This window comes from Pinus tabuliformis, chromosome 1_2 (genome assembly GCF_031772625.1).
Source record: "Pinus tabuliformis cultivar Carrire ecotype Pingquan chromosome 1_2, CPIR1, whole genome shotgun sequence".
Classification (NCBI taxonomy): Eukaryota; Viridiplantae; Streptophyta; class Pinopsida; order Pinales; family Pinaceae; genus Pinus; species Pinus tabuliformis.
The window spans coordinates 571,671,224-571,691,889 of NC_142298.1; the positions used below are offsets into that span (position 1 = coordinate 571,671,224).

Here is a 20,666-nt window from a genome sequence, read left to right on the forward strand (position 1 = left end):
CCCTTAAGGAAAGGTATCAATCTCAGTTGAATGAACCTATGCAATTAAAAATAGACAATCCGAGATTGAAAAAAAGGGTGTTGCACTTACAAAGGGGAGCAAGAAGGTATAGAAGAAAATTTGTAATACTTAAGACTGGAGTTGCTCCCTCGGACACTCAGACCAGAAACAATCCCACTATTTCTGCTACGGTGAAAACTGAACCTATAAGCTACTTATTTGAGGCTCAGGAAGTCCTTTTGACTGTAGAGATTCATAAGTGGCAGGTTGTGGTTGCCCATCTTCAATAGGGAACAATTGTTGTGAAATATCATTAGGAAGAAGTAAACAAAGTTCGCAGCCAAGCTGCGTAAATCATCACTGGTTATGTAGACTAGGTGGATAGGGAGAAACAGAAATGAGAAAAACAATAGAAGAAGGTTGAGTAGCTGGAAGAGAAGGTGTGAATGCTAAAAGTAGATATAGAAGAAATTCTTACCTTAACACAGTAGTTAATGGCTTTTCGACCACCTTCTCACAGTTATGCTTTGTTTCTTCATGAAAAATACCTTCTCTTTTTCCTAGAAAGTATTTTTCATGAGACCAGCCATGAAATCGAAGATCCTATACAATTTCTTCGTATTATGAGACTTCATGATGTCTTGAACCAACATTTAATGTGTGAACTATATATGCATGATTATTTCTTCGAAAATGACCAAGAATTCAACCCATTTTTCTATGTAGGGGATGGTCAACTAAGAGCTTTTACTTCCTACACCATCAATCAAGTCAAGTGGAAGAAGGCCTCTGATACATTCGAAGCAAACCAATCCACTAGGCCTCTTCTCATTCGAAAAGAGAATTGTCAGTCCGACACTATTTATAATAAGCATACTACCTTCTTAGGGATTGAGGGACATCAAGAATAGATGTTGGTGACTCAAAGGTGGTGCACTAGGTTATGTACAACACAGGTGGTTGCTTGTCAAGATGAGGCGCGGGATAACTATCAGAGGACATGGATGTTGTCATCGTGGACTATCAGAATAAGGGAACCTTTTGTGACCCCTAACTATGTCCAAGCACTAGAAAGAATGCCACATTATATCGCCTGCATCCGAGGGGTCCATTGGATAGGTTTGATATTCCAGTTTCCCATCCTTTGGTTGCCAACAGATCAATACGCTCCCACCTACAATGTAAACTATGATTAGTGAAAAGAAGTTCTTATGACAGATTGATACAAACCCCGAGGAACGGAGATGGCCGAGAAATACAATCTCGCTCAGCTGCAGGCTGATTGTAGCCAATGTAACCCAGACCTGCAAAGGCAACGAGTTGCATGAGGACATGTAGAAAGACCAACTAGGGGGAGATGTTAGGAGCTAAACTTGCATGTTTTTACTTACCTTTTTATCCTATTTTCCTTCACATTTGCACTCCTAAATAAGTTATTTCATATCCTAAATCACGCAGGTATACCTAATCAGGTATAATCATGTCTTTATGAATTAATTAATCATTAAAGCATAGACTAGGGGATTATTACCAAAAGCGCTTTCTAAACTTTATCTTATGTGAAAATTTCCAAGTCAAATGGTTAAGTTTAAATCATTGAGCTGGAAACACTATTGTTAAACAAGAGTTGTAACGGTGGAACTGATCTAGAATTACTCTTTCTATCTTTTGTATTCAATTTTGGCTTATTACATCCATTGTGTAATCGCAGGAAACAGTTAGCTTAATCTCATGAACTGTTTTGTATAAGAGAGGATAGAGAGTTTGAAAGGAGGAGTTGGCATACAAGAGAGTTGAGGTTTGTAATAGTGACTTTATATTAATAAAATTTACAGCTTTTTGATCTTTTTCTAAGTTCAAGAGTTCATCAAAGCCTAGATCAGGGAGTTGGTCCCACTCTCCTGATCATGTGCTGCTAAGATAATGTGTGCTTAGTTTTCTTTCATGAATTTATTTCTTCTTCTCGCTGTGATGGTTTGATGTAAATGCTGTGAATCGAATTGTTGTTACAGTTAATTATTGTTTTAATTTCCATTTTTTGTTACAGTTAATTATTGCTTCCATTTCCATTGCATGTTATAGTAGTTTACTGTTTGTTAATGAATCCTTGACCAATTATGGGTTGTAAAATTGTTCCTGCATATACATTGTGTGTTAGCCTTGCAATAACCAGTAGATTCTAGATTGATAATTAATGTGAGAAAGGGTTGAATAGTATCATTCACACTTGGACACCAACCGTGGGATACATGGTAAGGCCTAGTTGTGAATACTCTCATTGGGCCTAGGAATCTCTTGACTAATAATGGTGGGATACATGGTAATCCTAGAGAGTGGAACCTCATTGGGCCTAGGAATCCCTTGACCGATAATGGTGGGATACATGGTAAAGCTTAAAGTTTAGAGATGGACAAATTCCTCATGGTTTAGGTGGAGAGATCTAGAGGCATCCATTCTTGTTTGGGGCCTAGTGATCCCTTGATCGGTATATGGCGGGATTACGGTAAAATGGCAGGATTACGATAAATCCTATAGTGTATGCTTATTTTTTGGGCCTAGGAAAACCTTGGCGATATATATGGTAAAGCTTGAGGAAGCCTTGATTGGTTTTGTTATGAGCCCCACATTCATGCTTGGAATATGGCAAAAAGATTTGGTTCATCCAATTTATGGTAGGGTGGTATGTGGAAGTCCCTAGTTTGGTTGCATTTTTCATATGTTAATAAGAGCTCTTTTCCTCTTGTGTTTTATGTGTAAATGTGCCTGTTATTATGTGGCTTTAAATGTTGTTCTATCATTATTATTATGTTGGATATATGTTGGTTATAGGCATTGTTTTATGATAGATCTTAGTCATGGATCTAATCATGTTTTGATTAGTAAATGAATGAATAATGAATGTATGACCTAATATATTATAATGTAACTATTATGGGAGGTCATCAGACCTTCTTGAGAAATCTAAAATAAGTATCAAGTCTATATGCTCAAGTGTGTTTATATGACATGTAGATTACATGTTCATGATGTGTTTGACAGAAGGCCTTTTCAGGTCAGTTCATTATTTAAGATTTTCATTAGATGCCTTGTTATCTTGTTATTGATCATTCTTGGAAGTTTCATGAAGTTCTGGGCAAAGGCCTGAGTCTTGGCCCTGAAAAAGTGGCTCAGAATCTGGGGTCGTTGGTACAAAACTGCCTGAAAAATTAAACATTCGCATGGAGGACTTGTCATGGGAGAGACTAAGGGTCTAGTTCAGTCAAGAAGCAAGTTATCTCAGGGGTTGGACACCTAGGGGGTTGGTTTTCTCATGAAGGTTTTGTAGCTCCTTAGGAAGGTAAATTTCATTTTATTTAGTCGATTCCACTTCCTTATTTGTACTTGGGGATTTGAATCATATCATAGTAACTCTTCGTCACATGTTTACCCCAATCAAACGGTTAGCTTGGGTAAATGTGGGAGGAGGGTGTTACAACAATTAATTTTCCAAATAAATTATGTATGTTGATGTAAATGAGAATGTACAAAATAGAGTATTACTTGTGGATAGATAAGTAGCTTCTTTCATTATATTTTAGAAGTATTTATCAAAACATAATTTAAATACTACATTATAGTGTATTACAAGAGAGAAGAAGAAGAATTGAAGAACAAAGTTGAAACTAATGTTGAAGCAAGGGGAAACAAAAGAGAGGAAATAGAGAAAAATGAAGCAAACAAGGATAATGATGATGTAGAAATAGGAGAACAAGATATAATAGAACAGATGCATTCTCCCCAAAGTTTGGATAGTGACTATAGGGGAAATCCCTAAACCCATTAATAAAGTAGCCAACTTGGAGATGCCCATTTTTTATATAAAAAGAGAAAATTATGACGTAGATTCATAAGTAGGAAAAAGATAAACGTTGGCCAAGATCTTGTACTTACCAATGACTCTATTACAATGGACACTTAAAATTCTAGTCTCACATTGATTTTGTTTAAATGACATGCAATCACAAGAACTACCATTCACAAAGTATTTCAGGTAAATAGGTGAATGGATGACTATGAAGAAAAAAATGCCATTTTTAAAAGACCGTCTAAGTAAAACAACGTTTTAGAAGTCATTGATTATGGATTGGAAAATCAACTTGAACTAAACAATGTACATATATAATTATTTTATAGGTATCAGCAGCTATAGGGGAAAATTCAAGATATTTTGAATGTCTAGAATCACATTTAGGTTTAGAAAATTTCTAATTAGCAACTATAACTATGGTTTCAAAACATCAAAAGATGGAAAAACTACTTTGGGGATATTCCTCTATAAATCCACTCATTAAATGAGTAGGTTGTGCTTTATATTGAATATGTCCGTAAATATTGGATGGATTTCACCAAAAATGCATTAAAAGGAGTTTAACATGAGATGGAATATTGTGGCACATTGTGACAAAAGAGATCAAATTGAAAAATACTATCACCTCCTCTATTTTGGACCAAAAAATAAAATTTTCCCGTTAGGAGGATGTTCTAAAGGCCTTTGAAAGGCCCTTGAGAATGACATTCAAAAGAATGAGCAAGATATTTGCTTACTCCCAAGCTTATACAAGACACGTATGAACAACTACATTGCAAACACAACTAGGGATACCACATTGATTAAGATGTCATTACCCAAGTTAAATAAGTTTTAGAATACATTGAGTCAATGTATAACTTCATTTAGTTTAGCTCCTTTTCAACAACATCACTTTCCTCGTAGTGATATTACTAAGAACAAATTTGAATCCTAGAAAGTTTATACTAAAAACTATAGAAAAGAAAAGGAACAAGCATTCATTAGCCAAGGGGAGAATATTATTTTTCATGGAATCTAAGATATAGTGTCTCCCTACCCTTTTGTATAAATAAGTTGAATTCTAAAGAGAAAACTCTTTTTGCTTGACATTGTGAAATATTTTTCAAGTTAAATGAATTCAAGCCAAACTAGCAAACTTTTGGAGACTTGTTTTAATGTACTTGACTACTTTTTTACTTTTTAATGCTAAAACATGAATGTTTGCTTTTGTTGTAGGTTTTATCCATATATTTGTAATTTATTTTCATTTTTTTCCCCATAATTGATACCATGTGAATGTGAGATTATAATTACTAATTCAAATATCGGTTAACCTTATTTTATTATTTAGATATTTTTGTTATTGCACTGAGAGGTGCTCTACAACCCAGTATAAGATAGATGTGTAGGTGTAATGTAAGTATGTAAAAAATTTTAAATGGAAGATAAATGTTAACATTTAAATGTTGGCTCATTGCGCAGATAGGAACTCTACAACACAATATAAGATAGATGTGTAGGAGTAATATAAGTCTGTAAACAATTTTTAATAGAAGATGAGTGTAAACATTTAAATGTTCGCTCGATTAATAATAAAATGTTAAAAGTAACAAACAAAATGTTAAAAGTGATAAATAAAAAGTTATAAGTAATGTGTAGATGTAATGTAAGTGACGCAGGGTTACCCTTGCTTTACCCACAGTACGCATATAACCCTATGTATAAACCATTTTCCCAAGAATAGATGTGACCTACCAGGTCAAAACTTCATTAATAGTGATGGTTAAGGCCCTTTCCATTATCTTTCATGTGGAAACATATTAATAGACTAACCATAGTCTAAACCTTCTTTATCGGGACTCATATCACCCCTCAACCTTCATCCCCTTTAATATCGGAACTCATACAACTCCTCTAAGCCGTTATTAAACTTTGGGTCATACCTAGGCTTAACCCACAAATTGCTATCGGTGCTTTAATACTATTATAACCCTTTATAATAGTTATCACATAAACCCACATAGATCATACCTTTTTCACCTTTCATAAGCTTTTGCATAGTTATCGATAAATGTCTTTATCACCATCGTCCATTGTAGTTACCCATGGTCTTACCACATATATGCTCTGTCGCGCCTCCAACTCCGATATGTGACTATCAGAACAATTAAACCACCCTCTTATATTAAAAGACTTGGCACAATACTTTACCGAATACAAAGGATATACATTAAAATTCCACTGCGCACCATATAAGCCGGACTTCAAAATTTATATAACCGCAACCATAATATTCGTCGGGTCTGTTAATACCAAGCCCTTCCACCTTGTTGCTTCGATCTCCGAAACACCTGGCCTCTGATCAACGATTATTGCTATCGGCCATCACACCATCCTTCACCTCCTAACCTTGTGATATGCAATTGCATCTCAACCGTCCATTGTATCCTCTGATCCAATGGTTGACATTACTCCTGATCAATGAAATTAATCGCCAATCCTCCGTTGTCCATTTACTCGCGCCAAATCTAACAGCTCACAAATATTTTGGCCGAGCAATGTGCACGAGGATTAATTGTCCGATAAGTGGTTTCCTCTCTCCTCCTCGCTACCACTTGTCGATCAATTAATGGGATTGGGGGTTCCATGCTCAATACGACTTACTGTTTTGAGGCTGTGCGAAATCTGCTTTCACTATTTAAAAACCGCTGATGCGATATTCCTCTGTCTCCTCTACGATTGGGTCCTGGTCATTGATCTCCAAGATCCAACGGTTGTTGTTCATCATTTCTTCACTTCTCGTTTTACCTTTACTTACATTTTACGCTGCTTCCTCAAGGTTTCTGTGGTTTTCGGCTTTCTTTTGGGATCTCGAGATTCTGCTCCTCCAAACATTATTTAGTCTTCGAATGGATTCAACAACCCATTCCTTTCCACTGCATTTCTTTTCCTCTGTGTATTCGCCTGCACACATCTACTACATAGAACATCCTAACTCATTCATTCATCCACTAATTGATATCCGATAACACACTTATATACTGGAATTTAATCTCTGTGCATATATGTATATGTATATGTATATGTATATGTATATGTATATGTATATATATATATATATATATATATATATATATATATATATATATATATATATATATATAGATATCAACAATGATTACATAATGAGTCACTCTATCTCTCCTCGACCTGATCTTCTAATTTAATGGCCTTTGTTCATTATCTGCCTGTAGGCTTACAAACACTCCAATATGCTATCTATTTACCTATTCAACCTCTCCAACCTTTATTCATGCCTTTTAGGCTTACATTTATACAAAGGGATTATAAAACCAATTTCTGGGTTAGATCCATAAACTCCTCAACAAAATTCCTAAAATCTCTTCCTCATCCTTAAGGATCCTCTCTCAAATCCACAAAATCATGCACTAATTCCTAATATGGATTTTTACAATCAATTATCAATCCTCTCATCACTCAACTATCCTAAATCTCTCATGTTCTCCTACATTCGAGAACATTTACAATTATGCCTCATAATATTCAATTAATTCCTATTCTCATTAAAATCACTCAAAAAATTAAATAATTACATAAATTCAATACTTAGGAAACCAACTTCCTTGAAACACAAGACCCCCTATGTCTACTAGAATACAATGATAATGTTGAGTTGAATGCTCCTGCATCAGACTCCCCATGTAAGAAAATTTATGACCACCTGGTCATAAATCTGGATAATTGTTTCCTCCTGGATCCCAGACTTTATTTTGTAACCTGTCTTTGCTTGTCAATTGTTCTATTGTTGTTGTTGTTTGTTGTTGTTCTCCAGGTCTCCATACCTTATGCTGCAATGCTCCACTTGCCCTACTTTCATAGTCTGCTACTGTCTTCCTCTTGTTGTCACTCCTCTCCTTTCTTGTTGTTATCTTCTTCTGAGACACTTTCATCATTAACCTTCTTATTAGTTCAATCTCTCTATCTAGTATATCCTCTATCTGCTGATTGCTTTCATCTCTTGATTGCTGAACTCTCATTCTTGCTTGTTCTTCACTTATCCTAATCACCTCCTTTTCATCCTTACCCTCTTCTTTACTGTTATTTTGCACCTTTTTAGCTGCTACTATATTGGCTTTCAGAACAATTTCCTGCTTTTGTTTTCTGCACCTATCAACTTCTTCTTGATTATTATTTATGACAACTTCTTTGTCATCCTTCTTCAGCAATTTATCCTGAACATTTATCCTCTGCTCTTCTAACTTCCTCCTTTGAAAGTCTAATTCTCTATATAACTCAATGATTTTACTTGGAGTAAACTTTGGAAATTTTACACAATCTCCCATTTCTTCATTTGCTATTGACCCATCATCACATGGTCCTTCCTCCTTTGCTAAATCTTTCTTAACATCCTTCAGTAGATGTCCTTCCTCTTCTTCTTTCATTTGGCTATCCACCTGTGCCAAATATGTTCCAGTTTCTGCAACAAATTCTTCAATTATAAGACAATCATCGTAATAAAAAATATAAGGCTTTTGTACCTCTTCTTCCTTTGGCAACACTTCATTATGCTGCTCTGATCTCTCCTCCTCTATTAGCACATCAGTATGTTGATTCAAACTCAAAGAACTCTTGAGATTGTCAGCTAGTCTCTCCTTCTCATCATCGGTTTCAATGATGTCTTTCAGCACTTATCCACTGTAGTGAACTGATTCTTTTCCAGTATCCTTGTCATATTTTACTTCAAAACTTTCATCTTCTGGAAGGTATTCTTCCATGTTTTTGACAACTTTAAAATACTGCCTATCTTCTTCCAAACCTGCAATCATACACAAATCATTAATTTTAAAAATACAAGATCTTCTGGTCTCACTTGATGCTTCAGTCATCAAGTCTTCTGGCTGCTCTGAATCATTCATATGATTCAACTGCTCTGGCTCTTCATCACTTTTAGAAAGTAATGGTCCACGTTCTGGTTCACATATCAAAACTTCAACATCTTCTTCAGTATCTTCCTTTTGCTATAGCTCAACTCTTTCGAGCTTCTCTGTCTTCAATTTGGCATCTATAATCTGTTCAAGTTCCCTTAGCTCCTTTATTATCTGCATATTCACCTGCTGATTCCTCTTCTCTTGTAGCCTCTGCCACTTCACTTTATTTCTCATGACATAACCATGCTTCTGGTTTGCTTCATTTCTTTGCAACATCTCCATTATCACTTCAAGCTGAACTGTTATCTCAGCCCTTTCTCTATCATATTCTTCATCACTCATTCTCATGCCATTTTCCTTGGCATCCTTCTCGTTTTGTCCTCTGCTATGGTCTCTTTCAGAACCTCTGTTATGACTGTCACTAGTCATCATCCTCTCCATCTCAGAGCTCCTCACTCACTTCACTATGAGTTGCACTAAAGCCTCTACAACAACAAGTTCCCCCTTGTTTCCACTTACCTCACCAAGCTCTCCTCACTCAGTCTTTTGGTAAGCAATTGGTTCTCTATCTCTGGAACCTCCTTTGAGCAATTCTCTTTGCTCCTTCTAGGCTTCAACTCATCTGTATCTTCTAAGAACACAATTGTCCTCTTTATCCAATCTCTGTTGGAATTCCTCAAGGTTCTACCACATTTCTGCTTTCACTTAGAAACTCTTACCAGCTTCCTTTATCTCTTAGCAATTCTACCCACATCCTTTGTGGAATTGCCTTTGGGAGTTGCAACAATACTTCTGCATCAATGCAAAGACTACAACTTTCTAATCTTCAAATCCAAATAAAACCATATCATCTTACCTTCAAGATCTCTGTCTGATCTTGTCCTCCCATTCACCTGCACTTTTGAATGGACTGTCCTTTTCACTAGCCTTCAGTTGTATCTTCAAACTCTGCTACTTCAAAAACTTACAAACATCCCTCTTACAGTTTAACTACTATAATCCTGCTATAAAATTTCACTCATTCAATATCTGCTAATCATTAGACAAATTTACATACCTTCACCTACCTTCAGGATCTCACCATTTCTGCAAATTTGTTTCAGCAGATCTTCATGCTTCCACTGTACAAATTCTTAATATTCAGCTACTTTCAATCAAATTTAGAATATGATTCTTTCTTCCAATCTTCGACTTTATCTTGACAAAGCTTAACTATCAGCAACAATTTATCCTTTGCTGAGGTTTTATTCTACTTAGAAATCCTTAACAGTTTCTTCCATTATTGCTTCTTAAGGCTTGATCTTCTTTTGCTAAGATACCTCATTAGCTGCAACTATCAATCTTCAATCTATTTCTTTATCCAACAAAATTCAAATCAGAGTTAAATAAAACAATACCTGTATGATTTCATAAGAAGTCTCCATTCACCCTTCACATTCGAGTGAATCTCCATTCTCCAAACATCGTTGTGGATTCTTTATGTTTCTGCAATCTCTTCTTAATTCTTACTCACCTGCCTCTGAGAACTTAACTGTTCTTCTCCATTCTCCCAGCTTTACTCTGGTTGCTTCACTGTCAGATTAGAATCTGATCTCCCTTTCCTGCATACACATCTTTCCACATATCTCTGTTCTAAATTCTTCCAAAGAAACTTTCACACATAATTTCTTTGTTCAGCTCTGATACCAAAATGACGCAGGGTTACCCCTGCTTTACCCACAATATGCATATAACCCTATGTATAAACCATTTCCCTAGGAATAGATGTGACCTACTAGGTCAAAACTTCATTAATAGTGATGGTTAAGGCCCTTTCCATTATCTTTCATGTGGAAACATATTAATAGACTAACCATAGTCTAAACCTTCGTTATCGAGACTCATATCACCCCTTAACCTTCATCCCCTTTAATATCGGGACTCATACAACTCCTCTAAGTCATTATTAAACTTTGGGTCATACCTAGGCTTAACCCACAAATCGCTATTAGTGCTTTAATACTATTATAACCATTTATAATAGTTATCACATAAACCCACATAGATCATACCTTTTCCGCCTTTCATAAGCCTTTGCACAGTTATTGATAAATGCCTTTATCACCATCGGCCATCACAGTTACCCACAGTCTTACCACATATATGCTCTGTCGCGCCTCCGACTCTAATATGCAACTATCAGAACAATTAAACCACCCTTTTATATTAAATGACTCGAGCACGATACTTTACCGAATACAAAGGGAATACATTAAAATTCCACTACGCACCATATAAGCTAGACTTCAAAATTTATATACCCACAACCATAATATTCGTTGGGTCCATTAATACCAAGCCCTTCTACCTTGTTGCTCCAATCTTCAAAACACTTGACCTCCGATTAGTGATTATTGCTATCAGTCATCGCACCATCCTTCACCTCCTAACCTTGCGATATGCAATTACATCTCAACTATCCGTTGTATCCTCCAATCCAATAGTTGACATTACTCCCAATCAAAGAAATTAATTGCCGATCCTCCGTCGTCCATTTACTCGCGCCAGATCTAACGGCTCACAAAGATTTTGGCGGGGCAACGTGCACGAGGATTGACCGCCCGATAAGCGGTTTCCTCTCTCCTCCTTGCTGCCATGTGTCGATCGCTACCATGTGTCGATCGGGGGTTCCCGCTCAATACCACTTACGATTTTGAGGTTGCCCGAAATTTGCTTTCACTGTTTAAAAACCGCCGATGTGATATTCCTCTGTCTCCTCTGCAATTGGGTCCTGGCCGTTGATCTCCAAGATCCAACAGTTGTTGTTCATAGTTTCTTCATTTCTCATTTTCCCTTTACTTAGGTTTTACTCTGCTTCCTCAAGGTTTTTGTGGTTTTCAGCTTTCTTCTGGGATCTCGAAATTCCGCTCCTCCAAACATTATTTAGTCTTCGAATGGATTCAACGACCCATTCCTTTCCACTGCATTTCTTTTCCTCTGTGTATTCGCCTACACACATCTGCTACATAGAACATCCTAACTCATTCATTCATCCACTAATTGATATCCGATAACACACTTATATATTGGAATTTAATCTCTGTGCATATATATATATATATATATATATATATATATATATATCAACAACAATTACATAATGAGTCACTCTATCTCTCCTCGGCCTGATCTTCTAATTTAATGGCCTTTGTTCATTATCTGCCCGTAGGCTTACAAACACTCCAATCTGCTATCTATTTACCTATTCAACCTCTCCAACCTCTGTTCATGCCTTTTAGGCTTACATTTATACAAAGGGATTCTAAAACCAATTTCTGGTTTAGATCCATAAACTCCTCAACAAAATTCCTAAAATCTCTTCCTCATCCCTAAGGATTCTCTCAAATCCACAAAATCATGAACTAATTCCTAATCTAGATTTTTACAATCAATTTTCAATCCTCTCATCACTCAACTATCCTAAATCTCTCATGTTCTCCTACATTCGAGAACATTTACAATTATGCCTCACAATATTCAATTAATTCCTATTCTCATTAAAATCACTCAAAACATTAAATAATTACATAAATTCAATACTTAGGAAACCAACTTCCTTGAAACACAAGACCCCCTATGTCTATTAGAATACAATGATAATGTTGAGCTGAATGCTCCTGCATCAGTAAGTATGTAAACAATTTTAAATAGAAGATGATTGTAAGCATTTAAATGTTGGCTTGATTAATAATTAAAAGTTAAAAGTAACAAACATAATGTTAAAAGTAATAAATAAAAAGTTAAAAGTAATATAAACCCTGATATAGCGGATGAGTGTAAACATTGCTCAATTAATAATAAAATGTTACAGTAATAATAAATATAAATAATATTATTAAGAACCAGCGTAGATCCATCTTAACTAAGGATCCACGTGATGAGAGAAAGCAAAGTGACTAAAATAATAGAGGAAAGATAGTGGATGGTTCTTTTAAGTTTTTCATTATTATATTTTCTTTGACATGATTGACACAAAATATAGGTTTAATATTTTACAACCAATTGAGTTTTTTTTTGTTTAGATACTTTTTTAAACACAATACAATGGGATCAAATTTATGAGAGAGAGAGAGAGAGAGTGAGTGATGGGGAGAGAGGCAAAGGGAGGGAGGTGGGAGAGAGAGGAAGGAAGAGAGAGAGGAGGGGGGAGAGAGAAGGGGAGAGGGAGAGAGATGGAGTGACAAGGGAGAGATGGAGAGAGAGTGACGGAGAGAGGAGAGGGGGGAATAGAGAGAAGAGGAGAGGGGAGAGATAGGGAGAGAAGGGGAAGAGAGAGAGAGAGAGAGGGATACACAAAGATGGAGGGGAGAAAGAGGGGAGTGGGAGGAGATAGTGACAGATTTGGAGGGAGAGAGAGAGTGAGAGAGTGATTGGGGGGTGAGACAAAGAGAGGTGGGAGAGGGAGAGAGAGGAAGGAAGAGAGAGAAGAATCAAGAGAGAGAAATAGAGAGAGAGGAAGAGAGATATGGAGTTGGAGGGGGGGGAGGAGGGAGGGACGAATAAATACATAAAGGGAGAAAGGTGGAGAGAGAGAGGGAGTGAAAAGGGATAGATGGAGAGTGAGTGAAGGAGAGAGGACAGCAAGAGGGAAGAGAGAGAGGAGGAGAGAGAGGGTGAAAGGGAGATAAGTGCAAGAGAGAGAGAGAAGGGGAATAAAGTTAGAGTGAGAGGAAGAGGGAGGGAGAGATAAAGAGATAGATATGGAGAGAGAGTGTGTATGTTTGAGGGGTGAGATAGAGAGAGGTAATAAGAAAGAGACACATAGATACAAATATTGATATTATATAGTATTATATAACCAACCAAGATCCATCTTAACCCCAGATATATCAAGCATCAAGAGGGATCAAATCTCTCGAGGTGCAAACCTTTCCTCTAGTTTTGCACTCAAAAAAGAGGTTTGTGCCTCGAGAGATTTGATCTCTCTTGGCACTTGATAGATCTGGGTTAAGATGGATCTAGGCTAGTTAATTTATAATAAATTATTTTTTATTGCATTAAGAGGTGCTCTCCAACCTAGTATTGTAGATATGTTGTAATGTCCTGTTAACATTTTGACTTTGTCAAAATAAAATAAAATAACTTAAAAATTATAATTATAATTAATAATTAAACCATCCTACATCCATCTTAACTCTAGATCCATCAAGGGCAGAGAGGGATCAAATCTCTTGAGATGCAATCCTCTTTAAGAGTAAAACGAGATTTGATCATTCTCAGCATAGATATAGGTTAGTTTTAATAGCATATATAACTACCAGTTTTAATGACATATATAGCTATTAATGTCATATTCATTTATTTTCAAAATTCTACTTAAATGTTTAATTTTAATACTATATTATATTTATCAATTTCAAACTAAGATTAAAAATTCAAATAGTAATAATTCAATGAAAATCTAATATGGATATATTTTTTTTAAAATTTAGGTGGATCCTAGGCTTGGGATACATTTAATGTTGAATGGAAAAATGATTTATTTTATCAATAGCATGTTGTCATGAGAATTGTGCAAGATGTCCCTTGAGATAGTTTATTTTCTTCATAGGTAGCTCTTAGCATTAACTGACCTCCATGAATTTTGAATTTAAAACTTGAAGGGAACTAAACCCCCGAAAACCCCACTAATCTACGCCTCATAAATATTTTCACAATCTTCTTAAAAAAAATGAAATTTTTTTATTTTAAAAAGTTAAATAATAAAACATTTAATATTTTATACTTATTAAATTATTAAATTTTTATATTGTTTATAAATTTTTTACCTTTCGATGGTGATGATTTAAAAATTATTGATGGTGAATAATATTGTTATTTGAAAATTCAATGATACTAAGTGTCCTGCATTATGATTAACAAAGTGTTTGATATTTTATATGTTTATTTTTTTTCAAAAATAATTTAACTAAAAATATTAGTTAGGAATTTATTTATTTTTTCAATAATATTAATATTTATTTTATTTTGTAAGTTTGGTAGGACTACATTTTTATCATGTCCAATTTTTCACCTCGATTGGGGGATAGCACAAGACTTCCCATTTGCTAAGACTTCATTTCCACGACCATTACAAATTGAGATACCCCAAACAGACTCAATAATATTAATATTGAAATTTAATAATAATCAAAATAATAGTAATAAATTTCATATATTTTTTATTTATATATATGAAAAAAATAGTTTTTAAAATATGTTTATATAAAAAGTAATAATTGATTAAATAATAATGCAGTAAAAATTTAATATAGTTCATGAGGTAGTTCAATTGGTGATGAGCATGTTAAGAAGTATTATGTAAGTGATAAGATTTCAAGGATATTCATTGTTCAAATACCTTGTAAGTCAAACCAACCAAAAATAAAAATTTAATATTAATAATTTAATAGTTTATTAAAATAAAATATTTATTTAATTTAAATGTAATTATATAAAAATTGATTAAATTATAATTATATACAAGAGTATGTGACATGTGTGATGTTAAGAGGGTTGATGATGAAATACATTTTTTTATTAAATTGTCCATCTTGTACTCACATTCTGTTTAATTTTCAAAATATTTGTCACACTTATTGATGTTTTAAGTGAAGGAAACTATGGTGATCTAGGAATGCTTCTCTCATTTCTTTTTGAGCATCGGGAGATGAAACATACTTTTTATTAAATTATCCATCTTATACTAACATTCCATCTCATTTTCAAAATACTTATCACACTATCAACTTTCTCGATCTTGTAAATCATGAAAATTATGGTGATCAAGGAATGCTTGTCTCACTTTTTAATAAGAATGGTTATAGTAGGTTGTAATGTCTTAGAGATTTCCTTAAGGCTAAAAATGGTCCTAGAAATAAGAATGATCTTAAGGATCGATTTTCTGGAGTGCATCATTTGTTTATTCAAGGGACCACCAATAAGATTGCAAGGATCTTGAAAAGGAATAAGGTTCCTTCGACATTTAGGTCCCTTAACACTATTCAAAGCTCTCTAAGATCAATTAAGGACCTTGTGAACCCCAGAGATGGGAAAGGTGTTTACATCATTCCATGCTCATGTGGGACTCCATATATTGGTGAAATTGGTTGATCAATAAATCAAAGGATTTGTGAGCACACTAGAGACATCAAACATGGAAGGTCTCACTCCTCTGCTTTGGCAGAACATGCAGAAAAGACAAATCATCACATCTGCATTGAAGAGGCTAGGGTCATTGCAAGGATTGACCATTTTCATCATCGTAAATTTAGGGAGGCCTTGGAAATTGAAAAGGGGTCAATCAATCTGAATGATGAAGACAATGCTTGGAGTATTAGCAGGTGTTGGATCAATGCCCTATCTTCCTAAGTTCTCATTTTTTATTTTATTTATTTATTTATTTATTTCTATTTTGATAAACAATTATCTCTGCCCTATCTTCCTAAGTTTTCATTTTTTATTTTATTTTATTTATTTATTTATTTCTATTTTAATAAACAATTAAGTTTGACTTTTTTATTTAATTCTCGTTAGAACACCTTCTTTTTATTTAATAATATTATAATTAATTTTATTTATTATTATAATATTTATAATAATAAAATTATTTTCATTTTATTTTATTTTATTATGTGTGACTTTATTCTTTGTTTCCTCCTTTTGGTTTAATAATATTATTAATAATAAAATTAATTTTATCAATAATATCATTTATAATAATGAAATTATTTCATTCATTTTATTTTTTATTTTATTTTATTTTATAAATTTATATTATTTATAATTTGGAAAAACTAAATTTCACCATTTCATATTAAATTATTAACCTTATTTAATCAAAACAACACATTATTAATAAAAATTATTATTTAGTATCAAATGGTTTTTATTTTATAAATATATTCTTTATTAATAATAATTCTTGAGTTAAATTAGCTTTTATATTCTAACTGCTAGTTAGTATTTTTCTATATCTATTTATTTTGATGCTAAGATCTGGTTCCTCATCTTATCCTAAAGATGAACCACTAATCGGCTCCTATGTGATTATCACCAAAATAAATATATCAAAAAATATTAAATATATCAATTTCTTTTATCCTTAAAAAAATAGAATATTTAGGATATTTATTTATTTTTATTATTGAACATTTCAATGTATTTTTAGGTTTTTATAAAATTTAAGATGTGTACCTATTATGTTTTGTTAATACACTTATGAAATGTATATTTTTTATAAGTTTATATTTTATAAAACTTATAATGACTTTATTGTTAAATGATACTACAAAGAGTTATCAATCTCTTTTATTTATATATGTAAATCAATTTATCATTATTATTTGAAAAAAATGTCACTTAAAATAATTTATTGATAATCTAGAGGGGAAGAGAGTTCCAATGTTTGAATTTTGGACCATCAATTTATTTCTTTAAATTAAAAAAAGCTAACTCTAAACCAATTAAAAAATGGCTGTAAATCTTATTGCAAAATCAAAATGGATATTTTATTTATAAACATATTATAGTTCAATTGTTAAAAGGTAATAAAGTTAACTATCAATAGTTTTTACCCACAAATTTTAACTGATCTATCACTACTATTTAAAAAAATTCATATCTTATTAAATAACATTTTGAAACTTTATAAGTGAGTAGAGTTCCAATAGTTAGATCTTTGACCATTAAGTTGTTTCCTTAAATTCAAGGTATACAAAATCTTAACCAATAAAAAATATTTTTAAATCTCATTACAACACCAAAATGCACAATTTATTGGTAAAAATAATCATAATTTAATTATTAAAAAATATAATTAATTACCAATGACTCTTATACGTAAATATAAATTATCTAATAACTATTATTTCAAAAAAATCATATCATCTAAAATAACTTATTGATACTCTATAAAAATAAAGTTCTAATGTTTACATCTTTGTATGTAATTTCCAAAGAAAGCAATCTAGAAACTAATTAGTAAAAAAAAAAACAAACAAACAAACAAAAATGTTATTGCACTACCAAAATATACATTTCTTAAAATTTAAAACTAATTTAAAACTTTTAAATTTTTTTCCTCAAAATTAAGTACATTTTACTTTTTAAAATTAAATCTAATTTAAAAGCTTTTAATTGTAGATTCTACTTTTAAAAATTAAACCTAATCTAAAAAAATTAATTATAAATTTATATTTTGTACATTTTACTTTTAAAAATTAAACTTAATCTAGAAACTTTGAATTATAAATTTAAATTATTAAATGCATACTAAGTCTCTGGAAACTTTGAATTATAAATTTAAATTATTAAATGCATATATACTAAGTCTCTGGAAGATTTTTTTTTTTAACACTTGCTTTATTTATATACCAAAAATAGATTAAATTACATCACCAAATTTAATTAAAAAATTAAAAACGAGAAACAGTTAACTTCATCTTAAAAAATATATATATATATATATATATAATACTCTTGGAATCATGCCAGCCAGAAACGTTTACTCTTTAAAGTTTAGCAATATATTCCCTTTATATTAGGGATATCATAGATAATGTCAACCAGACAGACATCCGTGGTATCATGTTTATCTAGAACTTCGAATCTGTGGACTGCTACCTTTAACAGACAAATAATGGTGATGGCTACAAAAGTCTAAAGGGACATAAAAGTCTGAAGGCAAATATTTCAATGCGAGGCCAGCCGATGTTGACAGAATTGGCTCAGAGTGCTTTCATATTTACCTCCTGCCGTTGAGCATTATTCCCCATTCTTGTCCCCTCTGCATAGGCCTGCCCCTGTTCTTTCTTGCCGCAAGAATTCAAGAAATATGCAGCAATAACTGCAGAGGCTGCCATTGTTTTGGGTTCTCAGAAGAAAAGGAGAGGTAGAAAATGTTGAGATCCAAATCGGCAAGAGTAGCCAGGCCTCCACAGAGGCCTCTGAAGCAGAGATCGATGAGTCAACGTTACAGCAGAGGTTTAGAGGAGGGGAAGGAGGATTCAATTGTCTCACTGGAGGATCAGGGGCGTTTATGGCTGATGAAGGGCAGTCAGAAATCCCATGAACCTGCAAGAAATGATGATAATGAGGATGTTTCAGAGACCTGGTGGTGGAAAAGATGGACTAACAGTGTCAAGAGAGGGATTGATCAATGGTCTGCGACTGATGACAAGTTTCTAGAAGATTATGCAGAGGCTAGGCCTCCTGGACCTAAGCTCAGGTGGGGGTGGATAGCTAAATGGTTTACCAGAGAGAATGGGATCATATCCTCCATAATGCATTCTCGCAAAACAGTCTGCTGTCGGTATGATGTGCAGAGCTATGCCCAGAATTTTGATGAAGGCGATTCAGAGGAAGAGGATGTGTATCCCTACAGAAATTTCTCTGCCAGATTTGCAGCACCAGGAGTTCGATTATAGGCTAACATATCATCACCTGGTAGTGAAAAGAGAAGGAAAATTACATGTCAAGAAAAATTGTGTATAGTTTAAATCCAGAGTTTAGAGTTGAGAATGTGGCACTGCATGTAATTCCTAATGCATAAGCAAGAAACAAGCTGTCAATATGAAGATTTGAAACTAGCCATCAACATGAAGATTTAAATGGTTTGTTGAATTTATTGTTGAATTTTCCCATTGTTAACCATTTTGCAGAACCTGCTCAGTGAATCATGTTTCAGAACTTGTCTATTGTGGGCAACTCAATTGGTGGTTGCCATATAATAAAGTTGTAAAGCCTTGTAGATCAATCCAGAAAAAAACATATTTCAAAACTTACAAAAATAATAAGCATTAATAGTATAGATAAAACAGGTATTAGATAAATTAATAGTATAGATAGAACAGGTATTAGATAAATGAGAGTTGGATTGCAGAATCTCTTTTGCAATCTTATTGTAAGTTTCTACTTTGTTCCAGGGATCCTATAACTACGGTGAAGACCTCAATAAAATTGTGATATTCAGTAATAGGAAGGAAAATATTACATAAGTGAACTCGATTTGGTTGCAGATCAAAAGATATATTTTATTTGGGCTTCTACAGGGTTGTTGCAAAATTTGTAATATAGTTGAAACTGTTATATTTAATAATGTAAAGGATGGTTGCAGTTCAAAAGATCGATGGTAAGTTTCTACTTTGTTCCATGGATCTTATAACTATGTGAAGACCTAAATAAAATTGTTATATGCAATGATGGGAAAGAAAAATTACATAAGTGAACTATATTTGGTTGCAGCTCAAAATATATATTTTATTTGGGCTTCTGCAGGGTTGTTGCAAAATTTGCAGTGTAGTTGAAACTGTTATATTTAATAATTTAAAGGGTGGTTGCAGTTCAAAAGATCGATGGTAAGTTTCTACTTTGTTCCATGGATCTTATAACTATGGTGAAGACCTAAATAAAATTGTTATATGCAATAATGGGAAAGAAAAGATTACATAAGTGAAGTAGATTTGGTTGCAGCTCAAAATATATATTTTATTTGGGCTTGTACAGGGTTGTTACAAAATTTGCAATATAGTTGAAACTGTTATATTAATAATGTGCCGGGTGGTTGCAGTTCAAAAGATCGATGGTAAGTTTCTACTTTGTTCCAGAGATCTTATAACTATGGTGAAGACCTAAATAAAATTGTTATATTCAGTAAGGTGAAGGAAAAGATTACATAAGTGAACTAGATTTGGTTGCAGCTCAAAATATATATTTTATTTGGGCTTCCACTGGGTTGTTGCAAAATTTGGAATATAGTTGAAATTGTTATATTTAATAATGTGAAGGGTGGTTGCAGTTCAAAAGATCGATGGTAAGTTTCTACTTTGTTCCAGAGATCTTATAACTATGGTGAAGACCTAAATAAAATT

At 33.3% G+C, this 20,666-nt stretch overlaps 1 protein-coding gene across 1 annotated transcript; it reads left to right on the forward strand.

Moving 5' to 3' along the window:
- The first annotated feature begins 18,444 nt into the window (after positions 1 to 18,444).
- Positions 18,445 to 19,423, forward strand: LOC149206886 (uncharacterized). Its single transcript, XM_089395618.1, has one exon. It carries the CDS (start codon positions 18,696 to 18,698, stop codon positions 19,221 to 19,223), a length of 528 nt encoding a protein of 175 aa, XP_089251744.1. The 5' UTR covers positions 18,445 to 18,695; the 3' UTR covers positions 19,224 to 19,423.
- The last annotated feature ends 1,243 nt before the right edge of the window (positions 19,424 to 20,666 follow it).